Genomic DNA, 27574 nt, shown 5'->3' on the forward strand with positions numbered 1-27574 from the left:
AGACTGAGGTCAAACCTCTGCTGAAATCAGTGGAATTATGGATCTACTTTTCATAACAATTACAAGGACCGACTTAAAGAATCAAACTTTAAGTGTTTGGTTTTTGTCCAAGTTTTGTTTAAATATCTATCCCACAGTAGTTAGGAGTACCAGACCGGTAAATTGACCTTCAGAGCGTCAGGTAACCATACTTGGAGGTCACGCCAATACAGTCTGAGAGATAAAGAAAGACTCTTTCCTGATTACCCTCCAAGATCAAGTAGGTCCCAAGGGACTATGAGGCATCTCTCAAAATGTTTTGTAACTGGGGAGACACCCCACCCAGTGAGCTGTAGCCAGTAGACCAAGAGGAAGCGTCTCCCCTATGTTTCCAGGGAAAGCACAGAAAGGGAAGGCCTTTGGCTCTGACTTCACTGGGAGAAGGGGGAGAGGCCAGAGGCTCCTCAAGCTGAGTAATCCTCAAGTGGCCCCATACTGACTGTGGCGGTTTGAATGAAAATGGCCTCCACAGGTCCACGGGGAGTGGCTATTAAGAGAGGTGGTCACGATGATAATGACTAAAGCTCTCAATGTAAGTTAACCCCAATTAAATGCTTTTTCTTTATAAGAGTTACCAGGGGTCATGGTGTCTCTTCACAGCAATAAAACCCTAAGACGATGCCCAAGAAAACAGGGCTTCGTTTTCTCTGCCCAGAATCAAAATGAAAGAGAAGGAAAAGGAAGTTCCATTTTTAAACTCAGAAAAATGGCCAGACTTAGCAGAACTGTGTGACGGTTGTAACTTCACTGGGTGCTGGGTTTCTCAGAGGGAAAAGTGTAATATCTCTTTAAGGGGTAATTATTCCTCCTGTCTCTTTAACATGGCTTTAAGTGAATGTGACTTCCCTGAGGGTCCCTTGGCCAGGTGACTAACTTTTCATGAAGTAGTCGGTACTACAAAATGTTCTACTCATTGGAGTAGATCAGAATGTAAGGCCCCACCCAAGGCCACAGGTAGGTTCTGTTCCTTTGACTAGGAACAAGTCATTTTCCTACTGGACCTCGACAGGGTCCTGATTACCTCAGTGGCCTCTAACGCTCTCCTAAACATTTTACCCATAAGAATAACGAGTCTAAATCACTTAGGAAGTGGGCTAAAGTTGGGGAGCATGGGTTACCCATGCCCACCGTGAAATCATTAGCACTTGAACTGGAGAGTCCACTGCACCTCACATCCAGCTTCCAGGCCGGGGTCGGGAGCTAAGGGACCAGAACATCCCCTTTTGGCCTGGAAAAACGAAGCTGGTCACCTTTGGAGCCCCCACCCCTAAACTGCTTAGCCATTTCCTGTATCACATCCCCATCATTTCCAGAAGGATTTCTGAGTGGAAAGTGCCTTTGTTGTTGATTGTTTAAACTGATGTCAGTGTAAGATGGTTTTAAATCCTAAAGAATAGTAATTCAGTTTTGTGGTGGTAGTGTTCAGAAATACTGGCCTTACAAGCTGAGGACAAAATAATTATCTCATAGCAGCCCTTTGGGGGCGGGATGTAGGATCTTGTTATATTACCTTGGCTGGTCTGGAATTAGAAATCCCCCTGCCTCAGCCTTTCAAGTTTTCAAGTAGCTAAGAGTATTGGCGTGTAATAATAGGGCTGGCGTGCGTGTGTGTGTGTGTGTGTGTGTGTGTGTGTGTGTGTGTGTAATATTATATAACATATAATATTGTTTACTATATTATTATAATAATTAACTATAATATATTATAATAATATATTATATATAATAACCCAATAAACCCAACAACTAAACCATCAGTTAAATTACTCAAAAGAAAACCTGTCAAAGAGAAATTCCTAGCTTTCTTTCATTGCAGTATAGCGAACAGTTTTGCCTGACAGTGAGATTTTAGTAACAGCATTGGGATTTCAATTTATAAATGCTTGCATTGACAGTCAAGCCCTAGGCCGTTCGCTGCTGTAGCTTGCTACTAGATGTACTCTTTTGAGAATAAAACCTAAAGAAATTTAAGGGGAGGCTGCCTTCTCCAGGAGCCTGAGTAGCCATACTTACTTAGCAAAATTATTGAGTGCATGTCAGTCACATGACAGGTCACAGCTGTCTATGAAGTGGTAGACTAGGGGCAGATATGCTTCTAAATGCTTGCACCTGAAAATCAGCCACAGAAGAAACACTGAAATTTAAGAAAGAGATTAAACTATTGTAATATTTACATGTTTATTGTTTGATATCCCTTTAAAAAACCTCCTTGGTGTGTCCTCAGGATACAGTGATCGAATTTTTGCAATAGTGATTTGGAAAAAGGAAGACAAAAAAGAATATGTTTGTGGAATGCTGGCTATTCCCATTGCCTCTCTAGCCCAAGGCTGGAAAACATGGCCTGTAGAGTCCTGGCCAGCATTACTTAAACCTGCAGGAGATAAATATGAACCCCTGAGGAGGACCAGCTATAGAGGATCTGGGAGCATAGGGTGTGTTTGAAGTCATAAAAAAATGATAGCTGACTGGAAAACAATTTAAAGACTGATTGGCATAAACTATGCACGATGGGGTGGGCAGTTAGCTCTCCTGCGGAGGTGTGTTGAGTCATGGGTTCAATCAGCAATGATAAGACTACTGAAAAGTAGGAGTCTGGCCTGCCCTTGGTCACACAGGCGACAGCTTTAGTTCTAGGGATGGGAAACAAGAAAAAACAATAAAAGCTTTAAAAAACTATACATATATGAAACGTATAAATCTTAAAATGTGACTTTTGGAGGTGGACGTGTTATGAGCGAGAGGGGTACCATGGTGTACCCATGTCAATGTGTGCCCCCGAGAAATTACACCATGCAACAGATCTGCTGTAAGGAGGTTTATGGGGAAAGGGCCCTGGGGAAGTAGTGAAGCAGATGATGGACTTGCAGACAGGCTGACAGACAGGAGCAGAGCCATGAGGGCAGAGGGAAAGGTGGGGGACACCGAGGACAGAGAGGAGAGAGAGAACACTGCGAACAGAAAGAGAGCTGGGGTGGTGGGCAGTCCTTTTATTGGTCCAGGCACACCTTTCTCATCTGGTCATGATGTAAGCAGTTGCTAGGTACCTGAGGGTAGGCCAGCAGAATCGCCTGTGCACTAACACTTGTGCTTTCAGTTGTTTAACTAGATGGGCTCACTCTAATTGTTTAACCAGCATGTTGCTCATTCTTGCCTGTATAATGACTTTTCAAACAATTTGACAAACAACCTCGTAGTGGCTCGAGGTGTTCATCATCCTCCAGCAGTGTGACACATCACGGGACTCTCATCTTGGCTGACTTATACTTCGCTGAGTGCTCCGCCCTTGCCCTCCAGAGACAACTGTTGTCTTCTGTAGCAGCTTCTAGAAGAGCTGTACCCCCAGGGCATCTTAAAGAAGGAGCTGTGCTGAGTGGCAGAGCCCTTAGGAGGTCTGTGGTGCTTCACCACAGTCCCATTGTATAATGGGTACCGTGTTTGCAGGGTTAACCATTTTCAACCTCTGGGGACAGGGGATGCATAGGCCCTGGCCAGCTCTAGTCGTTTTCCTCTTGCATAGGCAGCATGTGACAGTGACTCTGGCAGTCAGCCCCGTATGTTGTTATCATTTCTGTATTTGTGGACTACAGTTAGATTCCCCTAAAGACGGTGAGCACCACAGCATTGCTTCCCTTTTCATTCACTGTCTTATATTTCTGCTACACTAACAAATAATTAAGTTCCTTTGTCATCTTTAAACTGCTTAGCCTCTTTCGCACCTATGGAAGCTTCTTTACAGACTATTTCTAAATCTCCTAAAGGAAAAAAAATGACTTTTTGGAGATGGGGTTTCATGCACTGACACTCAGGCTGGCCTCGGGCCCCTGGGCTCAAGCCGTCCTCCAACCCAGCCTCTCCAGTGGCTGCAGCTACAGGCCTACGGCACAGCTAGGCCCCTCAGTTTCCACTCTTATCCTGCCTATTTAGTTGTCAGCTTCCCCGGCTGCCTGCCTGTGTTGATATAACTGTATCAAATTGAAAATATCATTTGTTTCAACTGAAGGGCTGAATTGCAGACATTCCCAATTGTGTTTTAAGTACGCGCCAGCAACTTCCTTCCAAAAGGAAAGGTGAATTATCCACTTCCGAGGCACACTTAAGATATTAGAAATTATTTAAATACGGGGAAAATTGTACATAAATGACAGGGTCCCTATTGTTTAAAAACAAAACAAAACTTAGGGCTGACAAGATGGCTCCATAGGCTAAGGCATTTACCAGCAAGCCTGTGGATCTCAGTTCAATGCCTGGTACCTACGTGGTGGAAAGAGAGAACCAATTCTCAGAAAGTTGTCTTCTGACCTCCTCACACTTGTTATAGTATGTGCGTACACACACACACACACACACACACACACACACACACATACACACACACACACATACACACACACATACACACACAGACACATACACACACACATACACACACACATACACACACACACATACACACACACATACACACACATACACACACTTTTAAAATGTAAAAAAAAATGGTTGGTATTTCTTGCGTAATCACTTCTTTTCAGATGCTTAAATGGCAAATGAATTGGTTTTAAGCCTTTTTTCTCTCTCATTTTAGGTGGTACCATGAGAAGTTTGAAGATTACCCCAAATCAAGAAAAATACTAATCCCGTTTGTGCTTTAGCGTGTTGTCAGTGCACTGCCTCCACACTGAGCTTCCTCCTGATTTAGGAATGGATTCCTCTCCTTAATCCCCGTGCAGTCCCATTGTTCTCAGGAAGGGCTATAGTGGCTTTTGTCCCCTGATAAAGGAGTAAGCTGGCCTTAAACTGTGCAGTTAGGGGCTATGCTGCCTTCAGGGTCAGAAATGGGGAGCCCTGGGTCATTGTGGCTAATGATGCCCCTGGCTTCAAATGTACCTCTTTAGAGTTTTGTGTTTGTTTGTTCGGGGTTTTTGTTTTGTTTTGTTTTGTTTTGTTTTTAGACAAGGTTTCAGTGTACACCAGGCTGGCCCTGAACTCACAGGGTTGTGAGGTCACAAGGCCTGTCATAGAAAGAAAACCAAGATATCAAGACCAAATTTCTTACTGTGAATGTACCCAAGGACCAACCATGGCTCATGATGTGGAAAGCTCAGGGCTAGCCTGGCCTAAAGGAGACCTTGTTTGAAAACAGCTAAATAAAAAGCAAATAGGAATTGGCTAACACTCCGAGGAAGTGACCACAGTCATAAAAGACACCGCCCACCCAAGCATCAGCTTGGGAGAGAGTTCTCAACCAGAACACTACCCCACTGGGGCTCGGTCCAGTCCAAGGGCCACTGGTGAAGAGCCATCCCCATTGGACAGAGCAGCTCGGCTCTGGGACAGTGAGCGAGTGCACTTAACTACGTCCCCATCGTCCTCAGGGGCCAGACTGAAGGAATGGAAGTGATAGGCCTGTGTGCTCTCTGTTCTCACTAAAGATGCCGCATGAGACCTCTGCGCACACATGGTACATGCACGGTGCCCACCACCCGCCTTTTCTGCACGTACCACTGACTGTCACTGCCCCCTCCACCTGCCTTCCTTGAGCTCACCCCCATGTGCCCACCACTCCCCTTCCCTGCCCTCTTTTGAGCTGGCCTTCCCAGCAGGCCTTCCTCTGCCCTTTGCTCCCGTACACAAACTATTCTCTGTGCCTCTGGTTTGCAGAATGCCTACAATGGACACAGAAAACTGTACGGTGTGACTGTTTCATTTTAACAAAAAGCAATGTTTAAAGGGGAAATTTGCTGTCAGTCATTTCCTTTCCCCTTCTCTGACCAGCTAACTTGAAAACCTAAAGCACTAGATGTAGCTCTCCTCTTAAAACCACTGCGGCCTGCCTGGGGTGTACATGGAAAGAGGTCCTCAGCTGAGACCCTGAGGAAGCTTGCCGTGAACTTGCCCTCCGTTGGAGGCCATGGGGCTGGAAGGGAACCCAGGACTCGGGGTTGCTAGGCTGATGCCCTGTCACTGAGCCACAGCACACATTAGCCCTGTGATGCCTCTTTGTTTATAAGGAACTGAGCGGCTCACAGGCTTGGTGCTTGCTCGCCACTGCATGCTAAGTGAGAAATTAACTTAAGAGGAATCCTCTCCTAACATTACACTCTCGTTCCCTAAAACTCCAACTTACTTGTGTGAACCATGATCATTAAGGAAATTAATAAAACTACAGTTTTAAGTCCAGTTGTATTGTTTGTCTTCGGGGCTGGTTGGGACGGGCAGTCAACCCCGGAAGCCCACCCACCTCTTTCCCAATGGCAGGTGGCCCTTTAATACCCTAGGTGAGGTTGCATAAGTCATAAGACCCTCTTATGGCTTTAATTAAGATTGTTTTAGATATTCAAATAAAATCTGTCCCAACAAGTCTTTAACTGGTATAAAATGAACCTATGGGTGTCCGTGGCTTCACCATGTTAAAGCCACATTACTCTGTTGTCATTTCTGCTTATGTCAGCAAGAATCTGGGGAAAGCCACTGAAGAGCCTCCAGATTCCCGTGTGCCTTGGGCACAGATGGCTTTTGAGTTTTCTTTTATTTCATTGTGTGATTGATGGTTTCCTTTCTGCCTTAGCCCATGGGACATTTTCTTTCCCCCTTTTGAAAATCACTTGCTTCTTGGGAAAGCAAGATGGCTCAATGAGTAAATGCGCTAGCTGCACAGACCGGGCCACCTGAGTTCAGTACCATATAGAGATGAAAGGAGCATCGGCTCCAAAGTTGTCCCTTGGCACACTTCCCCCCACACACCGTGGCATGTGCATGCCACCCTCACAGCAGTAAGTCAAGAATAATGCGACCAGGCTGGCCTCGAACTCACAGCCATCCACCTGCCTCTGCCTCTGCCTCCCAAGTGCTGGGATTAAAGGCGTGCGCCACTACACCTGGCGGTTCTGTGATTGTTACTTCAAATATTTTAATTTCTCTGTAAGTTGATTTATCTCCCACATCTCATTCTCCTTGTATTTCTAATGAGAGTCTCACCGCCTATGAGGCGGTGTCCTGCCTTGAGGCTGTACCTCTGACCAACTTAAATATCATCCTCCAGTTGACCACTTGATGACTTAAAATCTGCTCTGATAAGAATATTACTATGGTGTTTTCTTGGTAGACACACATATCTGGTCCTCATCAGTTTTGGGGGTTTTTGTTTGTTTGTTTGTTTTTGTTTTTGTTTTGCCTTTGAGCTTTTAAATGGTGGTTACTCGTTTTAGTCATCTTTACCAAATAAGTGGATTTTGCCGATAATAAATTAGTTCATAATTTTTTACTATACACCACACTGAAATCTTCCTTAAATCATGTTTTCTCTTATTATTTTTTAAAGATTTGTTTGTATTTTATGTATATGTATTTTGTCCAGATGCATGTCTGTGTGCCCCGTGTGAGCAGTGCCCAAGGAGGCCAGGAAATGGGGTGAGACCTGGAACTGGGGTCACAGATGGCTGTGAGCTGCCACGTGGCTGCTGCAGACCCAACCACTGTCCTCTTAACTGCTGAGCCTTCTCTCCAGCCCTCTTTTTATTATTTTTACAGGTTCTTTTTCTTACTATTTTTTTTGGGGGGGGGAAGTATTAAGACTTGCGTTTTGTTTTTAGATGTGCCTTCCAGAATGGGTAGGCACAGAGGTAAGCTCAGCATATGAAATTACCACATCTTACCCATGGCAAATTCTGTAAAAGGGCTTAAGGGGGCGCATCATCCTTTAGCACCTGTAGGATGAGGCAGTAGGTGAGGAGCCACCCAGATATGTGTGCTCTGTGGCGTGGGAAGGTCCTGTCCTGTAGAGTACAGCCCAGTGAGGCCTTCCTAGATGCTGACACATAGAAGACCATGTTACGTGCATCCCTGTCTCTGACAAACAGAGCCCAGAAATCAGCTGCAGACTTGTTCTGAAGGGAAAGTCAAGGGCAGCAACTATGCTACTATCCTAGAAGCAAAACTCCTCAGACTGGTGTGATGAGGAAGGATCTCTTTGAGTTCAAGGCCAGGTGGAGCTATGTAGTGGGCCCCATACTAACCTAGGCTACAGTACAAGGCACTGTCTGGGAATAAAATAACATGTTGCTTTTGGGAGCCTGTGTTCCATAATGGCTTTTACATCACAATGCTGGACAGTCTGGGAGAGAGTTGATGGTCCCCCAAAATCACTTCTGTGCTTTGCTTTTTTTTGTTTGTCTGGTTGGTTGGTTTTAGTTTTGGTTTTTTTGTTTGTTTAGTTGGTTGGGTTTTTTTTTTTTCTTATGAGACATGGTTTTTCGGTGTAGCCCTGGCTGTCCTAGACTCATTTTATAGACCAGGCTGAGCTCTAACTCACAAAGATCCACCTGCCTCTGCCCCTTGAGTGCTGGGATTAAAGGCATGAGCTACCACACCTGGCCCTGCATTTTTTTTTAAATGATCTGTGACACAAAGTCACCATGTGCTTCAGAAAGAGGATGATTCTAGAGGCCAAGTAACTAGAGATCAAGAGGAAATGTCACTTTTTGCATGTGGCTTCAAGGAATAGAGCATCAGCCATGGGTCATCTGTGGGACATGGACTCTGGAACACTTGTCTTTAACACAGTGGCCAGTGGACATATGTTTCAAATGAGCTGCCTAATAAAGATTTTGTGCAAAGAATCGCCAAATTTCAATGAGACTTTAAATTGTTTATTTTCTGTATATTTTCTGAGTTCTGAGCACTCCTGTTTGTGTGGCCGTGGGTAAGCACATACCTTGATGCACATATGGAGGTCAGGGCAGCTTCAGGAGTCAGTCTTTACCTTCTTCCACCTTGTTCAAGACTGGCCTCTTCGCTGCTTTTCTCAGCTAGGTAAAGAGCTTCTGGTGGCCCAGCTGGGCTCTGTCCATCCATTCATCCATCCATCATAAGACAAGAAAGACCAAATTAGAAGTGGAAAGCAGAAAAAAAAATTCACCACTTTGGAATATGGCCACATCAGGAAGAGAGGCAGAGATCCAGTAAGCGCCTCCTCTCCCCCAAGTCCATCTTTGGGGTCCTGAAGTGAAACCAAAGTTTAACTAAGGCTGTTCCTGTGTGGCTCTGCTCTCCACTGACCCACTGTTATCTGGGTTTCACTCGTCTTGTAAGGCAATCTGATAAGCTGTGTGGGGAGCTGGGGAGAAGACTCAGCAGGTAAGAGCACCACGTTGCTCTCAGAGGCCCTGAGTTCAGTTCTCAGCTCCCTTATTGTACCTGCCAACGGACTGTAACACGGTTTCAGGAGCTCCAGCACCCTCTTCTGGCCTCTGTTGGCACTGCGTGTATGTGGAACAGACAGACAGACAAATACCCATGCATGATAAATAAATATATTTTTTAAAATCCTGTGGAAATTCTTTATTGGGAGACAAGTCTTTCCTGTGGTTGACACCTTTCCCTTCTCCCAGAATGGGATTCCTGGGCTGGGGGTAGGGGAGAAGGGATGTATTGTCCTTTGTGATCCTCTGTGTTTCAATAGTTGGATGGTTGGACAGACAGACCCAGAATGTCTCTTTAGAAAATCTTCATTTCTTGTCATGCCTGGTACAGCAGAGCCCAGTGCTAAGCCCCTGTGGCTTGACCTGGTCATGACTGACCACCTTCCTGACAGAGGCTTCAGCTGCTACCTCCCCACAGCTCACTGAAACCACCTGAGTACAGACCTCAGCCCCCTTCCCTGCAAAACTCAAACTCACAGGGAGCTGCCCATCTCTCCCTGCCATGCAGCCCTGCACCTACCACTCTCAGCAGGAAGACACGGGCATCAGGTGTCCTCGTCAACATCCAAACCCAGTGAGGCATTTTACAGCCTGCACCTGCCTCCTTAAAGTAAGGCTCTCCATGGCTAGTGGCACATATATCTGCAATGAGTGTGCATTCACCATGCATGTGTCTGTTTGTCCCACAGTGAATGAGCAGGCACCATGCACGTGTCTGTCTGTCCCACAGCACTCACTACGCGTGTGTGCTCACCCGAAGTGCTTGAGCACTCACCTTCCATATACAGTGTGAGCACTCACTATGCATGTGTCTGTTTGTCCCACAGTGAGTGTGCACTCATCATGCATGTGTCTGTTTGTCCCACAGTGAGCACTCAATATACATGTGTGCTCACCCACACTATTTGAGCACTCACCTTCCATATACAGTGTGAGCACTCACCATGCATGTGTCTGTCCCACAGTGAGTGGGCACTCACCATGCATGTGTCTGTCTCACAGTGAGTGAGCACTCACCATGCATCTGTCTGTCCCACGGTGAGTGAGTACTCACCATGCATGTGTCTGTTCCACGGTGAGTGAGCACTCACCATGCATGTGTCTGTCCCACAGTGAGTGAGCACTCACCATGCATCTGTTTGTCCCACAGTGAGTGAGCACTCACCATGCATGTGTCTGTCCCACAGTGAGTGAGTACTCACCATGCATCTGTTTGTCCCACAGTGAGTGAGCACTCACCATGCATGTGTCTGTCCCACAGTGAGTGAGCACTCACCATGCATGTGTCTGTCCCACAGTGAGTGAGCAGTCACCATGCATGTGTCTGTCCCACAGTGAGTGAGCACTCACCATGCATGTTTCTGTCCCACAGTGAGTGAGCACTCCACCATGCATCTGTTTGTCCCACAGTGAGCACTCACTCACTATGCATGTGCGCTCACCCACACTGTTTGAGCACTCACCTTCCATATACAGTGTGAGCACTCACCATGCATGCACATGCACATCCCACAGTGAGCCTCATCATAGACCAGCCACATGTGGACCACAGACAGACCCTGATCGGATGAAGTAACACGCAAGAGACCAAGAAGCCAAAATCATGCCAGAAAGTTTCCAAGCTGGGGACTTTTAATACAGGGCATTGGTTCTGGAGACACTTCACATCTGGTAAGGTCACTCTGCCACCCTAGTTCCATCTCTGGACTTCCCTTTTCCAATAGAAGGGCACTTTTGGGATGACAGAGCAGAACAGAACTGACATAGGGACTGGAAATGGGGATAGACACCTCATCTGGGGACACTATCTGCAGCAGGCACCTCCTGGGGCCCTGGCCAGCCTGCAAGGCATGAGTCTCCTGAGTAAAGTTTACTCCATGAGTAAAGTTTCAATTGCTGAGCCTGGGTAAGCCCTCTGATGACTGGCCACTGCCTCTCATGGACAGCACACACCTTTCATTCTGTTGACACAAAAACAAAGGAACAAACAACAACAACAACAACAAAACCCTCAGCTCTTATCTTAAAGGGAATAAGACATAGTTTATTCTGGAGCCATTTTGAGTTGACTGTAGCTCAGGAGCATAGATTTGGGTTACCTCAAATTTCCATGTTCCAATGTGGAAGTAGTTTCATTAAAATGTATGGTTTTACAGAACAAAAAAAGTCATAAAAGGGCAAGTGTAAGGTACCTCAGAGAGTTGGTAAGAGCAAGGCAGGGGAACCTGCTCCATAACCTAAGATGCAATCTGATGGCATTCTTTTTATTTTATTGACATTTTTAATTAAGCTTTTGAACTGGTGGACGCAAGTGGTCTGCTAAGTTAATAGATTTCAAAAGATTTTTGTCTATCAGCCATGGGATATTAGTTCTGACACAGAGGTGGGCAAGGAATGCTGGCTGTTCTGGGGGCTAAAGCTAGCCAGGATAAGCCTCTGGACCTGCAGCATTCCAACTGTGCGCATCATTGTAGTTTTAGTCAGTCAATCCACCTCTCACCCACAGCTTGGTTCCCATATTGGCCAAGCCTCACATTTGTGTGCATGCAGAGGTCATATATTATTTATTAAGTATTATAAGGGCCTTTATATGCAGGAAGCTCGCTCTTATGATCTGATGTAGATTAGGTGGAGTGCTTGGCTGGGTGTCTTCAGGAGAGAGGAATAGCACGTAGGGGCCATTAAAAAAGAAACTCGGGAGGTGGAGGCAGGTGGATCTCTGTGAGTTTGAGGCCAGCCTGCTTTACATAGTGAGGACAGGACAGCCAGCCAGGACCACACTGAGAGACCCTGTCTCAACAAAATGGAAGAAAGGAAAGAAGAAGGATGGAAAGAAGAAAAACTGAGTCTTAATAAAGCCATTTGCCATTGTGACTAGTATCTGACTGTTTTGCTTTTTTCCTCTGTGTCTGATATAAATAGGAACTATTAGACCTAAATTTAAATAATCAAGAACAGTTTGGCTTAATGGAGTGAGAGTAACAGATGAAGAAAATATGTATTTTTCAATAACCAGTTTTACATTTAAAAGCCTAGATTGTCTCTATGTGCGCTCACCCTGCATTTACAGCCATTTCTACTCCATGAACTATCCTTACATCCATGATGTCATATACTCCATGATATCTAAATGGTTAAAACGGGACTCTGGAAAGAGTCACCATACTTTTGTCCTTTTTTAAAATAAGCAAAACACAAATATTGTTTAATGTCTTAGTCCCACCCAAAAGCATTGCAGGGCATTATAGATTCACGTTATTCAAGAAGCACCAGTACTTCAGATATAAACATCGTGAATGTTGTTATTAGAGGTTAGTCTTTTGTATCATTTTGGATAAGAGTTAAATGAAATCTTTATCTCCAGAGTAAACAAAGTTAAAGTGTAATTTAAATACTAGACTTTTTATCCAAATTATGCATAATAATTACATATATATATGTATGTATGTATATCAGTGGAGGAAAACACTTGCATCCTTTAAACATGAAGGCTAGTTTTGCGCTGGCCCCTGCCCACCAGACTCTGCCTGCACAGCTCTCTAGGATTGCTTCCTTCTTCTGCATATACTCCTTTAAGTAGGCAATGCCATGCCTATCTAGGGACTCGCACGGCTTGAGCCATGGTCGAGCTGGACACTGCCGCTCTTGGCCTGTGCATGCTGTTTGTGTCTGGGGCCATGCCTACTGTAGTCATCAACCCTGGCCTTGTCATGGAGACAAAGGTGAGCTTGGAGCTTGCTCTTTTCAACTCTCCCTGAAGGTGCGGACCTTAAGATGTATGCGACTCCTTCCACCTTTGTGAATACACAGTTTCCTATACTTCTCTGGCTTAACAGTATGAAAAAAAAAACACCCCAGTATATCAGTGAGATAATGCTTTATTTGCTTTCTTAAAATCTAGCCAATCCAGTCTAAAATATACACATGGGAGGAAGAACTGGATAAAAAATCTTAAATTAATTAGTGTCTCTCTTCGGACCTAGTGTGGCTGATTGCTGCCCCAGTGCAAAACACACTGTATTGTCAAAGGCTCCACGTGGCTTGGAGACTCCCTGCTGCACTCAGCTACTCTGTGAGAGCTTCGATTACTCCTTACTGTTCTTAGCACTGGTTGTGCTGCCTAATTTGAAAGCATCTACAAAGGAAACATTTGGCATGAGGCTCTCTTCTGATCAGCTTTGAAAGATGGGCTAGAGGAATGTCTGTCTGGCCCAAATCATCCAGAAACATATTTCTCCTGTAATTATAAGTGTTCCTTTTTCGACTTGAATCAGAAACACCTCCAATAGGCTCAATGGGAGAAATATACACAATTGAGCAACACATATATAAAGAGCTCCACGTGGTTCGTCATCAGGGAGGCTGCAAACTGGAAAAACAGGCTCCCATGATACTTTTTCTTCGAATGCCTAAGCCCCACAATACTAACAAACCAAATGCTATTAGAACACAGGGCTGAAAGATCTTCCTAGGAAGTCAAAATGGTATGACCACTTTGGAAGACAACATAGCAATTTCCAAAGAAACTAAATAAACAGTAAAAAATTGACCAAGGAGCTGGCAAATGACTCAGTGGTTAAGAAAACTTGCTGCTCTTGCAGAGGACCTGGGATTCAGTTACTAGTACCTCTACATGACAGCAAACAACCATCTGTAACTCCAGTTCCAAGAGGGTCTGGCACCCTCTTCTGGCCCCTGCCGGTACTGCATGCATATGATATACAGTGTCACACATAGACAAAACACCCACCCGAAAGACCTGAGCTCCTACTTATCCACAGGACTTCAGAACTTAGATTCACAGAAAAACTAATACATAAACATCTAGAGAAAACCAGCTCCAAGGGCCCGTGAGACTGCTCAGTGGGTGAAGATCCTTGCCTCTGAGCCTGACACCCTGAATTCCAGCCCCAGGACCCACACACAGAAGGAAAGAACAAACTCCTGCATGTGTTCCTCTGACATCATACGTATGCAGTGGCAAATGAGTGTCTACCCATACCCCAGCCCAAAAGAGAAAGAGAGAAAGGAAGAAGAAAGAAAAGTTTTGCTTTTTTATTTATTTATGCATATATGTATGGGTTTTTTGTTGTTGTTGTTGTTTTTGTTTTTTTTTTTTTTTGAGACTGGGTCTTGGGTCTTGCTATGTAGTCCAGGCTGTCTAGAATTCACAACTTTTCTACCTCAGCCTCCAAAGCAGCTGGGATAACAAGAACGTGACACCACGCTCAGCCAAGAAAACAAGTTTAAATTGTATTACTACATACACATGTAAGTGTGATGTGTAATTGCCGCAGGACATCTCTTGTCACAGTCAGACATTGGCTTTTGGAAGTCATTTCCTTCCTTCCACCACAGACTGGGGGCTTGAACTCATATCATCAGGTTTGTGTCACAAGGCTGTTTACCCTCTGAGCCCAGAAAAACAAGTTTTAAATGTCAATCTTATTTTGAGATGGGTTCTTGCTATGCCGCTGACTAGACTGGAACCCTCTAGGTAGACAAGGCCAGCCTTGAACTCACAGAGATCCACTGGCTTCTGTGAATGCATCAAATGTCAAGCGTGCTGGCCCGCAGGATCAGAGGTCACTAACCCTGAGAAGAGAGTCAGTATCTGTGTGAGGACACTCGTGCATTGCAAAGCTTTTTAGACTTTTCATGGGAGCTGACCGTAGCTATTAAAGGTGCAGATAAGCAAGCAAATAAAAAATGATAAGCATTGGTCACAAAAGCTTTGGGATTCCGAATAGTTGGGCAGCTGGTCCTACCACATTGTCACCCACTGGGGAGACCAAGGAAGAAAGCAAAACTTGTTAATGGACACTGCTTAAGGCCAAATAGATTGCTGGTCTCAACTAGGCTTAGTACTAATGCATTTCTTTTCTTCTACTTGCCCTGGTTTGTTCATTGAGAAAGTGTCCCTGTTCCCCTCTGTGCCAGGAACACTGCCAGGATCTGAGTGTGTGAGAATGAGCTAGGGAGACATGCTCCGTGTAGTACAAAGCCCAAGAGAGAACGCTGCCATTGAGAAGCTACACAGATAAGGCTCTTGCAAAGTGGTCACACACGGCACTCTGTGAGTCTTTTCCCCTGCAGGGTCAGCATGCATTTTGCAGGACAGATGTATAGAGAGGGTCAAGAGTAACGCTCAGCCTTCTGAGAACTGGACAGCGGCTTCGAAGTGAGGCTACTCTCTGGAAATAATAGTGCTACTGTTTTGTGCTGTGGAAACAGAAAATGTGGATTGGCCTACATCCCACGGTGGGTCCCGCTGGCCGTGGACTCGCCCAATGCCTTGCAGTAGTAATTGGCGTACACATAGCCAGCAACTGGAAGACAATGTGTATTGCTCCCAGTGCTGGTATGTGCACTGGTACAACAGAAAGGGACATGTGGCTGTCTTTGAATTTTTTTAATTCCATCTAAACTAAGACAGCAAAAGCAATAATTCAGTCAGGGTGGTTTGCAGCGAATGGTTATGGGAAGAGGGTCTTCAGTTGCTCTGCCTGCCTCGCAGAAAGCTTTCTTCTCTCTGTGCTTTTACACACCTCTCTGTGCGCAGAGACAAACAGAGGCCACTGCTTTTCCTCTTGTTATAAAGTACATCTGTCCTGTCATGTGAGCTCTCAGCTGACACCAGGACCACACTTGATTACCCCTAAGAGGTCCTCCCTCCAGTCACAGTCACATTGAGAGTTTAGCACGTGCCTGAGAGGAGAACGCTACCATCACCCACAACAGGTGTTTCAGGTCTGCAACAGGCAGAGGGTGGAACAAGGGAATGCCGTGGACTCTCACAGGCTCACCCTCGGAATAATGTCCTGGGTGCTTAGCAGCTTGAAGCACACTGGGATGATGTTTCCCAGGGAAAGGAAAAGTCACCGAGTGTCATTCATCTATGTCTGTGAGGATGCTCTACACTGGGGACATCCCAGGACAACAGAGGCAACATCTGAGTGTGCTGGTTAGAGTCCCATGTACCCCAAGCTTCTGTCCCTGGACCTGGTGCTGTTCATGCTGTTAAGTGAGTGCTTAATTACCAGGTGGGTGCTGCAAGGGTTTAGGTGGGCTCTGGGATACAACAAGCTGTGGAAGTGCATGGCCGCTACAGCATGTTTCCTGTGTGTGTGTGTGTGTGTGTGTGTGTGTGTGTGTGTGTATGTGTGTGTGTACGTGTGTGTATGTGTGTGTGTATGTGTGTATGTGTGTGTGTGTGTATGTGTGTATGTGTGTGTGTATGTGTGTATGTGTGTGTATGTGTGTGTGTGTGAGTGTATGTGTGTGTGTGTGTATGTGTGTGTATTTCTGTCTTCCTCACCCCCAAGGAAGATGAGCCCCCATGCCTGCTCTGCAGATGGCTCCTGACACACGGCAGCCAGCTGGGAGACAGACCAATGCCACACTAAGTCCACACAGGGAGGACCCAGGAAGAGCACTGACCAAAATCACCCAGCTGAAGCCCCAGCTGTCTCCCCTCGCTTCGCTTTCCTGTGCTTCTGGAGTGCTTGTAAAGATAACTAAGTACCTTTAGTGTGCAAAGCGATAGGGGCGGGCAGGAAAAAAGTGACTACAGCATGACAAACAGCAGCTGGACCACCCTATGTAGACACAAACATTTCTGCATAAGGCCAGAACTGTCCACACCTTCCCAGGCTGTCCTGGGCCGGCAGCCCTCCCCAGGCTCTGGGCATCCCAAAAGCTGACTCAAGGTCAGCCAACATTCATGCCAGCACAGAGTCATATTTCTTCTAGGACAGTGGCTGCCACTGTCTCCTCCTCCTCCTTTCGGAGAATCTGAATTAAAAGCTATAAATTGCTCCGTGCAGTTAGTTGCCTAGAATCATTCAGAGAAGCAGGGCTCTCCGCAGCCCGAGGGAGGGTTTAACACCATGGACAGCACCAGGCCTCTGCAGGTGCTGGGTCAAAGAACAAAGAACCATAGGCAACTGAGGGAAGCTATCCTGAAAGCATACATACAAATAACATTATATGAACAGAACAGGTTATATTTAGGAATACACATATAGAGTACACACACACACACACATACACACACACACACATACACACACACACACACACACACACACACACACACATGCAATAACAATTAGTGGGGAAAAGAGGCCATAAATTTGAAGGCGGACAGGAGGGGTATATGGGATAGTTTGGTGGGAGGAAATGATTATACTATAATCTCGAAAACAAAAATAAAAAAATTAAAAGAACAAATGCAACAGCACTCCTGATGCTACTGAGAATTTCAGCAAGCTAGGTTCAAAAGAATCCAAGCTAGAAAGAATTATTACTGTATGTGAATTTGTTTTAAAATAGATTGTACATCTAATACCTGCAATTAGAGACAGAGTCAGCACGTGTCTGTTAAATTTTAAATGCCCATCACCTCAGATGAGAATTCTCTTAGACACTGGCCAGCTCTCTAGCCAGCCCTGGGGAGGGCTTTTGTGACAGTGGCAAGGCTGGTCCCAGAGCCAAGAAAGAGCAGTCTACAAGGGGTCAGGGCTGCTTATGGGCAAGAGACTGACTTTGGGATCAGACTGTCCAAAGCTGGCATTGTGGGAAGAGTCCTTAACCCCCATCCTCACCGTTGGTGTCTGTGAATGGGGATGCCTCTTTCTAGAGTCATGAAGGATGTGGGGCATGGACCAGCAGGGCCTCAGCGGGGAAGCTGCTTATGTTTAACACCATGCATTGAGTCACATTTCCCTCATCACTTCTGGTTTAGTGTTTCAAAAACTGAGATATTTCTTAAAGAAAAGTATTTCCTTCTCTGCATATACTACTCCAATGGATGGACGGACACACACACACACACACACACACACACACACACACACACATTCACACACCTGTGCTGACAAAGTCATACAAACATTCCTGTCTGCACATACCTTCTCACAGTTTCACATGTCACAGCTGCACACACCACAGACTCAGTGGATTTGGCTTTTCCTCATTTGCCGGCTCCTGAGAAGCCAACAAGAGCCGTCTGTGTTATGGCTGGGAAAACCCAGGAGACTGCTCTGCCCCTGCAGCCACAGCACTATTTTTTTCCTGTCCCCTTTCCTTTCTGTGTTTTCCCAACTGCGGTCAACTAGATAATACTCTCGTTCGACAATCTGAAAACATGGATCCGTGGCCAAAGGGACTTAGCAGACAGGAGTCAGGGTCACGTCAGGGCATATTACCCTGATGTGCTCAGGTGGCCCGATGACATCACAAACATCCTTTTAAGATGGAGGAATCCAGGCCAGCATCTGAGAAGCTGACCTGAGGCAGCAGATGATGGGGGCGACAGGGGGATGCCTTCTGAGGAGCTAGGAGGGGCTACAAGCCAAGGGCATTTGCTTGGAATGTTCACACACTAGAATCTGAGAAATAAGAAATATGGTTCTCTCTACAGCCCCACGGACTTCTAGATGTGAGCCAATGAAACCAATTTTGAACTTCTCCTCCAGAACTGTCAGGTGACAAATTTACACGATGTCACACCAGTACATTTGTGGCACCTTTTTGTGCCTGCCACAAGAAATTAAAATGGCAATTGCTTTATAGGGGGTGACTATGCCAATGTGTGTATTTGTTTTTCTGGCCAAATGGAACCACACAAACTTGGTTGTTTGATGCTATTTTGAAATTGCTGGAGTCAATCCCTAGCATAGCAACACTTTAAAAAACATTTTCATTTATTCTTTGAAACTTTTGCACAGATTGTATATCTATACAATGTATCTTAATAATTCCCACCTCTCAGCTGACATTCTAACTCCCCTCAGGCCCCGCCCCCCAACAGTTCCTCCTCCCAACTCCATGCTTTCTTTTATTATTTTTAACAACCCATTGAGTTCAGCTGGTGTTGCCTGTATGTAAACGGTGTGAGGTCATCCACTGGGGCCTAGGCAACCCAGCAGGGGCCAGACCTCCAAAGAGCCATCATCCCCGGCAGCTATCAACCGCTGACAGCCCCATCGCTAGTGACAACGATGACAACGACAACGGGCCTCCTTTTAAAAGGGTGTCTGTGGAATTCCTCTGCGTGGGTGAATGTGTCATGTCTTTCAGTTCTCAACACCTTCACACTTACTCATCTCACAGAAGTGGCGCCACACCAGGTGGCCGCACTTCTATGATGTCAGCGTCGTGCTGTTTCTGCAGGGTGGACTCCTGGGCTGGCAGCTGCCACCCACTCTCATTTCAGTACAAGTGAGCTCTTCCTCATGCTTGTCAGAGGCCTCGTCTGCCATTTCCATCCTGATAAAGGTCATCCTTCCTTCTCACCTCTTTGCATATGGATTCTACATATATGTGACTTTATTCCAAAAGCCGTCTGAGCATTTTTTTTTTTTTTTTGGCTACTTGCTCTGTCGTTATACACATTTGTTCTACAGCAGCGTCTTACATTTATTCAACGTTCACAGAGCAAATCAGCCCAAACGATCATCACCACTTTTGTCGTTGCATAGTGAAGACTAGAGCTTTTTTTTTTTTTTTTAAGTCACTGGCATGAATGGCATAGGGACGGTCTCTGAATAGCAGAGCCATAAATCAAAAGCTGGTGCTTGAAAATGCTTAAGGTCACAGACAAAAGTAGTCGGCAGATGGTTAAAATGCAAAGGACTGGGTTAGGGGGGAAATTACTCACTGAGCAAGCATGAAGACACAAGTTCAAACCCCCAGCATCTGTGTAAAAGGCCAGCTATGGCTATGTGCATATCTGTGATCCTGGCTCTTCAGGAGGAGTGTGGGAGCTCGTTGACTGTCAGCCTAGTTCCGGCTTTAGTGAGAGACTTTGTCTCAAGGACAAAGCTCCGAGTGGTAGAGGCGAATACTGGTGGCTTTCTCCGGCCTCTGTGAATGTGCACTCGTATGCACCCACACCCACACATGTACACAGACCACATGTTCACACTCACAAATGTGGGGCACGTGGACCGTGCCACCAGGCAAATAGGCAGGGAGCTAGAGCGAGGTTGGAGACATGTTCAAACCCTAGGAAGCTTAATCTTGAGGCCGACGGGAATAACGACCGCTCCCTTCCTGGTCTGTGCCTCATGCCCCGGGGCCACATAGCCTGGCACTTGGAATTCCTCTCCGTGTAAATAAAGTATTGCCACCATCTCAGCCACCCTCAAAGTCCCTTCCCACCCCAGCTTCGTATAACCCTTGTCCATTCCGAATAAGACCTACAACCTAAGAGTTGTCTAAGAGTTGCTGTGTCGCTGGGAGAGCTCCGAGTTAAACGGCTGTAACACTTGAAGAGCTGTTTGGGAGATGGCTGTCTCTCTTTCTCTCTGGGTATTCGCCATTGGACTAGGACCCTTGGACCCGCCTGCTCGGCTAGCCTGCCCGATGCTGGTGCCTGGACGCTCCAAAGGGAAGAAGCAGTCCCCAGGCTGCTATCACCCAGAAGAGCTGTAACTGAAAACCTCGGAGAAGCACCTCCCCAGGCCCACGCCCCACCCCCACACTACCATCCAGGCAGGGATTTTTGCGGACTCATCGGTTCGCTTTATCCCAGCCCTGCGTGCTGGACACCCTGAGGGAGGAAGCAGAGACTGAAATCACATACAGACACACAAAGAACTAATTTGTTCTCAAAAAAGATCTGTCACTTACAAAAATTCCTGATTCTCAGCCTTGTGATTAAGATCCAGTAAAAGTAAGTTGGTGTTTAGTGACCAGAGAGAAACTGGACTGAAATCAGTGGGGGTGTGCCCAGACTGTCAAGGGTGGGTGAGATGGCCCACTGGTGGGTATCAAAAGAAGGCAACACACTTCAAAAGACTAGCTCTTAAGCTCATAATAAAATATTAATGTAGGGACGGTAGCGACAGTTTGTTGCTGAGAGCAAGTACTGGTCTGGCAGAGGACTGGAGTTCCATTGCCAACATCCATGGCAGGTGATCTTCTGCCCTCTTCTGGCCACACCAGGCACTGCATGCATGTACTCAATAAATAAAGTGATTAATTAAAATACCAATACAATAGTTCTAGAATTAAAATCCAAGACATTAACTTCAAAAGGATAGAGACTATATAATGTTCCTATAGGGCACCAAGAAGAAAAAATAGAGGAAAGGAGGAGTAAAGCATAGAGGAAATTCTGATGCGGGAGAGATGGCTCAGGGGTTAAGAACACTGCTTGCGCTTGCAGATGTCCCGAGTTCAATTCCCAGCAACCACATGGTGGCTCATACCATCTATGAGATCTGGTGTCTTCTTCTGGCATGCATATATACACACAGGCAGAACACTATATGCATACTTTTTTTTTAATCTGAAAAAAAAAAGCCAGGCATGGTAGCACATGCTCAGTAATCCCAGTGCTCAGGGAGGCAGAGGCAGGCTGATCTCTATGAGTTTAAGGCCAGCCTGGTCTACAAAGTGAGTCTGGGCCAGCCAAAGCTACACAGAGAAACCTTGTCTCAAAAAATGGGAGAGAGAGAGAAAGAGAGAGAGAGAGAGAGAGAGAGAGAGAGAGAGAGAGAGAGAGAGAGAACACAGAAGAAATCCAAACTACAGGGGCTTAAAAAATCAACCACAGTTTTTAAAACATGACACCCATAGCATGCAAAACCCATGTGTGCTACCTACAATGTATACACCTCGAAAGAGCTGACTCTAAAAGGCTGACGATGTGAGGGACCAAAGCTTTCCAGCTTTGTTCTCAGTTTAAGATTCTATCAACTTAATGTCTTTGCATTTCTGTGTACATGTTAGAATCAGCTTGTCAGTTTCTGCAAGAACGACCATGGTCGACTTACTTAGGAGTGGCTTGAAGCCACAAGTCAGTTGGGGAGAATGTGTCCTAACCCATGAAGATGGCATGCCTCTCCTGGTTTGCCCTGTTCAGTGTAAAGATTATGCACACTGCCATGACCGGTACTGTCAACTGGAAACACCCCAAAACCATCAGTGAGGAGCTGTCTGGATGAGGCTGGCGTGTCTACATGGGAGCCACCTACCCACTGAGTAGCATTCCTGCGAAGGGGGCCCTGGATTTTTTTTAGGAGAGTGTTTTCAGACAGGGTTTCTTCTCTATGTAGCCTTGGCTGTCCTGGACTCCTTTTGTAGACCAGGCTGTCCTCAAACTCAAAATGATCTGCTTGCTTCTGCCTCCCGAGTGCTGGGATTACAGGTGTGTGCCACCGTGCCCAGCTAGGCTCCTAGAATTTTTAAAAGGAGAACAAGGGTGGCACCAGCACGCATTCCTTTACTGTTCTGCTTCCTGGCTGTAACCTGGGACTTGGAGCTGACGTCAGCATTTTCTCCTTTAAATTGCTTTTGTCTGAGTATTATGCAACAACAACAGATAAGATATTCAGATACTCAGCTTTAATTTTCATTTATTCTTTGAGATTAATCCTTTCCCCTTTCTCCCTCCAGAATCTCCAACACACCCCTCCCTCCTTGCTCCCTTTCAAATCATGGCCTCTTTTTCCACTAACTGTTGTTATATGCATATATGTATACCCATATACACTCCTACATACATAAGTGCAACCTTCTCAGTCTGTACAATGTTACTTGTATGTACGTTTTCAGGGCTGGCTGGCTGGTACTGGGTAATCAATTGATGCTGCTCTTCCTTAGGGAAGACTATTTCTCCCGCTCTCAGAATTCCTTAGTTGCCTGTCGTTCTTGGGGGTAGGGCACCTTGCACACATTTTTTTTATGGTTTATTTTTAGTTATGTGTATGTGAATGTGGGTGCAGGTGTCCAGGGAGACCAGAGGAGTCACATCTCCCTGAAGCAGGAGCCACAGACAGCCATCAGCCAGCTGACAGGGGTGCTGGGTGCTGCAAGCCAAACTCTGGGCCTCTTTAAGAGCAGTATTTATTTCCAACCACTGAGCCTTGACTCAGCCATACCCTGACAATTGTATGCATGTATATAAGCTTTCTGGTTATTCTTGTCTCCCACACATCCCTATCATGCCCCCACCACCCATCAGTCCCTTTTCCAGATTCAGGACTTTAGTTTTGCTGTGTGACCCATTTAGTGTTAGACTTGTGTGTATGTGTGTGTGTGTGTGTGTGTGTGTGTGTGTGTGTGTGTGTGTATGTTAGACATTTTAAACTTCACATCCTTCTTTTTTACTGTCGGTATGTAGATACTGGTGGTCGGAGTGAGAACACCCCCTCCTGAATAGGCTCATATATTTGAATGCTTGGGCCCCAGTTGGTGGAGCTATGTGGGAAGGATTAGGAGGTGTGGCTTTGTTGAAGAAGATATTTCACTAGGGGTGTGATCTGAGGGTTTAATAAACACCCAACATATCAGTCAGGCAGTGGGGGGTGGGGTGGGGCACACGCCTTTAATCCCAGTGCTTGGGAGGCAGAGGCGGTTGGATCTCTGTGAGTTTGAGGCCAGCCTGGTCTACAAAGCCAGTCCAGGACAGTCAAGGCTACACAGAGAAACCCTTTCTTGGAAAACAAAGCAAATCCAAGAAAACCAAGGCTACAGAGAAAAAAACAAAAACAAACAAACAAAAAAAACCTTACCTCAAAAGAAACAAAAAACAAAACCAAACCAACAAAACAAACAAAAAGAAAACTACACCAAAACAAAAGGAGCCCAGGACATTCCCAGTTAGCTCTCTCTGCCTTCTATTTGTGGATGAGGATGTGAGCTCTCAGCTAGTGGTCTAGCACCATGCCTGCCTGCCTGACGCTATGCACCCCAACGTGATGGTCACAGACTCTACCCCCTCTGCAACTGTGGGCACCAAACTGAACATCTTCTGTTACAAGTTGCTGTGGTCATGATGTTTTGTCATGGCAATAGAAAGGTAACTAAGACCGAAGTTGGTCCCAGGAGCGGGCCATTGCCATGACAGGCCCGACCGTGCTGATTTCTGGAGGAATGGAGAAGACCTTGGGACTTTGGACCAGGAAAGTGGTTGGATGCTGCAAGTGGGTCTTAGTGGGTGATCCCAGTAGGAGCCTGGAGGACAACAGTGCTGAGAATAAGGTGCACTACTGGGAGACACAGCTCAATAGATTCCACAGGAAATATATTAGCAGTTGGGCTAGAGACCCGTGTGATAATTTGGTAAAGAACATGGCTGCTTTTTGCCCTTAAAAATCTGGCTGAGGGGGCTGGAGAGATGGCTCAGAGGTTAAGAGCACTGACTGCTCTTCTAAAGGACATGAGTTCATTTCCCAGCAACCACATGGTGGCTCACAACCATTATAATGAGATTTGGTGCCCTGTACACAAAATAAATAAATAAATAAATATTTTTAAAAAAAAATCTGGCTGAGACTAAATTGAAGAGTGTTGGACTAATTTCATTGGCAGAGAAGGTTTAAGGAGCCTCATTTTGACTCTGTCGTGTGTGGTTGTTAGTGATCACTCTTACGCAGCTCTACAGTGAGAAACAGCAACAGCTGACTTTACCCACTGAGCCATGTTGTTGGCCCTGTTCTATAATTCTTGAGTCAATAAATAGGTCAATGATAAAATGATGCAGGAAATGTCAATAGGCACAACAAATATTTGATACTCATGTCTACATTTAAAAAGTGTTTTTAGAACGGGGCTGAGAATGCCACTTTCTTAATAATCAAATAGGTTATTAGAAATCAGGATAAAACATGCATCGATGAACGGAGGTGGAGTGCGTGCATCAAGGCCGAGAGGGGAGACTGTCCACTCCGTTATCACTGGTGGCCTCATCACTGATTGGGGAATTTTAGACAAAAAGGACAGGCATTATAGGTCACAAAGCAGGAGAGTGGTTTATTACCCACCTGCAAAGCAGCACAAGGGAATCGACCCACGAAAACTACCTGGTGACGAACTCCAGACTCGTGTCTGGTAACCAATCAAATGCTCCGAAGCTCACAACTTTCTACCATGGCAGTGATTCTACTAAAAGCTTCGGAACCATCCGTGTTAATTAAGTAACTTACCATTAACATGGTAAATATTAACAACAGTCATTTTAAGTAACGAACTCCAGACTCATGTCTGGTAACCAATCAAAGGCTCCGAAGCTCACAACTTTCTAACATGGCAGTGATTCTACTAAAAGCTGCAGAACCACCCGTGTTAATTAAGTAACTTACCATTAACACGGTAAATATTAACAATAGTCACTTTAAGTACAGCAGTGTTTGGACTGCACACTACATACTTAGCATCTTTGCCATCTCTGACTCTAGCTCACTGGCCCAGGCTGGACACTCACCCTCTGAAGTGCTTCTTCAGGCATGCAAAACAGAGGACCAACAGGCTTAATCTGCTCTTCTCTGAGAGGTGACAATCCAGCAGTGCCAAATAAGGTGTGAAAAGGATCCATCTCCTGGCCTCCGTGCCAAACCCACTGTCTCTTCATCTGGACACGAAACCACACAGCTTTTCTCCTTCAGTCCAACGAAGCCTCCCGATTACCCACAGGGAGGCCAAGCGCCACCACAAATAGCACACATCTCGTAACTTCGTCTTCTGTTGAGCCCACCTGAGGCGTCCACAAAGCCACCAACCAAGTGAGTCAGAGTTCATTTGATGCAACCGACGAGTTATCATGGCCAGGAACCTTGTGCAACAATAATGTGCCCAGCATGAGATCCAGAGCCTGATCTGTACCCGAATCTATCGTCACAGGTCAGCCAGGACAAAACAAATTCCATTACCTTTCCCACATTCAAGCATCAAGCTTGCCCAAGAGAGCCAAGGTTGCCACCGTACAAAACGAGACTCTTGTATCTGTTTCTCCCAACATCTCCAGCAAAACAACCGTCTCCTTTCTGGACTTATAATTAACAATAGTGACATAAAGTAGAATTAATATTAATGTAGATCAACTTAATACTGATTATCATAAAATTAAATTATGTGCTCTACTTGGATTAACACACCTGCTGGAAAGTATAATTTTAAAAGGTAATGTTCAACTCTGAGGTTTTTCCAGTTACCAAACATACCAATATATTGATTTAAAATGTATTTTTCTGGTCATTAAGTGAATAAGCAAGTCACCGGGGCAGGACAGAAACCTTAGCAACTCACTCCCATGTTTGGCAGATTCATTACATCATAGCCTCAATCACAAGAGAAATGTCAGGACAAAGGGCTGGTTATTAAGAAAAATAAGATTTTTAATACTTGTTTTCTGTCCAGGTAAAAATGAAATGTATCCAAGTTTTAAATATGAGACAAAAAAAAAAAAAAAGGAGATGCTGAGTATGACTCAGAATCAGGAAAGGTAGTTCCACGGTTGCCCCACCCCCAACCCCGTCCCCTTCGGTTAGTCCTCATTCTTAAAGTACATGAAAGTTGTCAGCAACAAAATGGATACCTTGTGTAGAACCAACCAGAAAACAAATAAAACTAGGAGCTTGTGAAAGGGGATCTTCATGACATTTACTATCATAACAGCCCAGGCCAGATGCACAGCCTAGCAGACAGGTCCCTAAGCCTTACCCAGAAAACACTTGGGCAAAGATGCCAGTCAACAAACTTCAGGCTCCACATTGGACCTTTGCGACTGCCCCTTGCAGTCAAGGATTATCTCCAAGTGTCTTGTATAATCTCCATTCTTCCCTCAAAGGCTTCCTCTTGACTCAGCCTCTGAATACACAGGTCACACTGCAGTAGACCTCACCGATACACTCAACTTGCCTTGGGAGCATGTGGCTTTGATGTCATTTGGCTCATGATTCTAACCCATGAAACCTTGACAGTTCAGACCCACAGGCCGAGACCCATATGCACATTTATCCTCAATTCTCTAGCAAAACCAAGAAAACCACAAAGCAAAAGGCAAAAGAACTATACAAAGTGAAAAGACTCTTCCCCCAGAAATAGGTTCAAGTTGATCATATTTTTTTCCTCCCATAGAATTATACTGGATTTTAGACATCAGAGGAATTTAGAGCAGTCACGATTCAAATTTAATCCTGTCTAGAGTTTAAAAATATTAACCAGTGGGAAATAAATAATGTGCTAGTGTTGGCAACCATCACTCGAAGATATTCTCAAAGCTTGCATTCCGGATGCCTCTCTCCTGGGGCAGCGTGCTGCATCCCCTGGGAGCTTTGCAAACGAGATGCTTTTGGGATGGGCTTTCTCTCTGAAATAATCTGAGAGCCACCCCAAGACTTCTTCATTGTTTAGACTGTCACTCGTCAAGCCTTCATTAGCTACCGGCTTGTCACAACATTTGCGTGTACGTTTCCTCCAGCAGTCCAAGCGCACAGACTCCTCTTTAGAAATTAGGTGTAGGTGGTGAGGATGGCTCTCTGCTCTCTGCAACAGCCTGTGCCATCTGGAAGACATGTGCCAGGACCCACATCTCTGAAATATGC

The 27574-nt window shown here is 45.5% G+C and overlaps 1 protein-coding gene and 1 long non-coding RNA gene across 2 annotated transcripts in view; one reads left to right on the forward strand and one right to left on the reverse strand.

Annotated features, from left to right (window-relative positions):
- Positions 1–6219, forward strand: part of SRD5A1 (steroid 5 alpha-reductase 1) — a 36038-nt gene extending 29819 nt beyond the window's left edge. The window contains exon 5 of the mRNA XM_084782838.1: positions 4625–6219. Coding sequence (XP_084638964.1) covers positions 4625–4691 — 67 coding nt within the window. The 3' untranslated portion in view covers positions 4692–6219. The remainder of the gene's footprint in view (positions 1–4624) is intronic.
- LOC311598048 lies at positions 522–27574 on the reverse strand. Its single transcript, XR_014779457.1, has 3 exons — positions 25456–27574; positions 8753–8880; positions 522–2173 (listed from the first exon to the last, which is right to left on the reverse strand). It is a non-coding gene; the product is annotated as an uncharacterized lncRNA (long non-coding RNA).

The sequence above is a fragment of the Acomys minous genome (assembly GCF_964271855.1).
Source record: "Acomys minous genome assembly, chromosome: 5".
NCBI lineage: Eukaryota > Metazoa > Chordata > Mammalia > Rodentia > Muridae > Acomys > Acomys minous.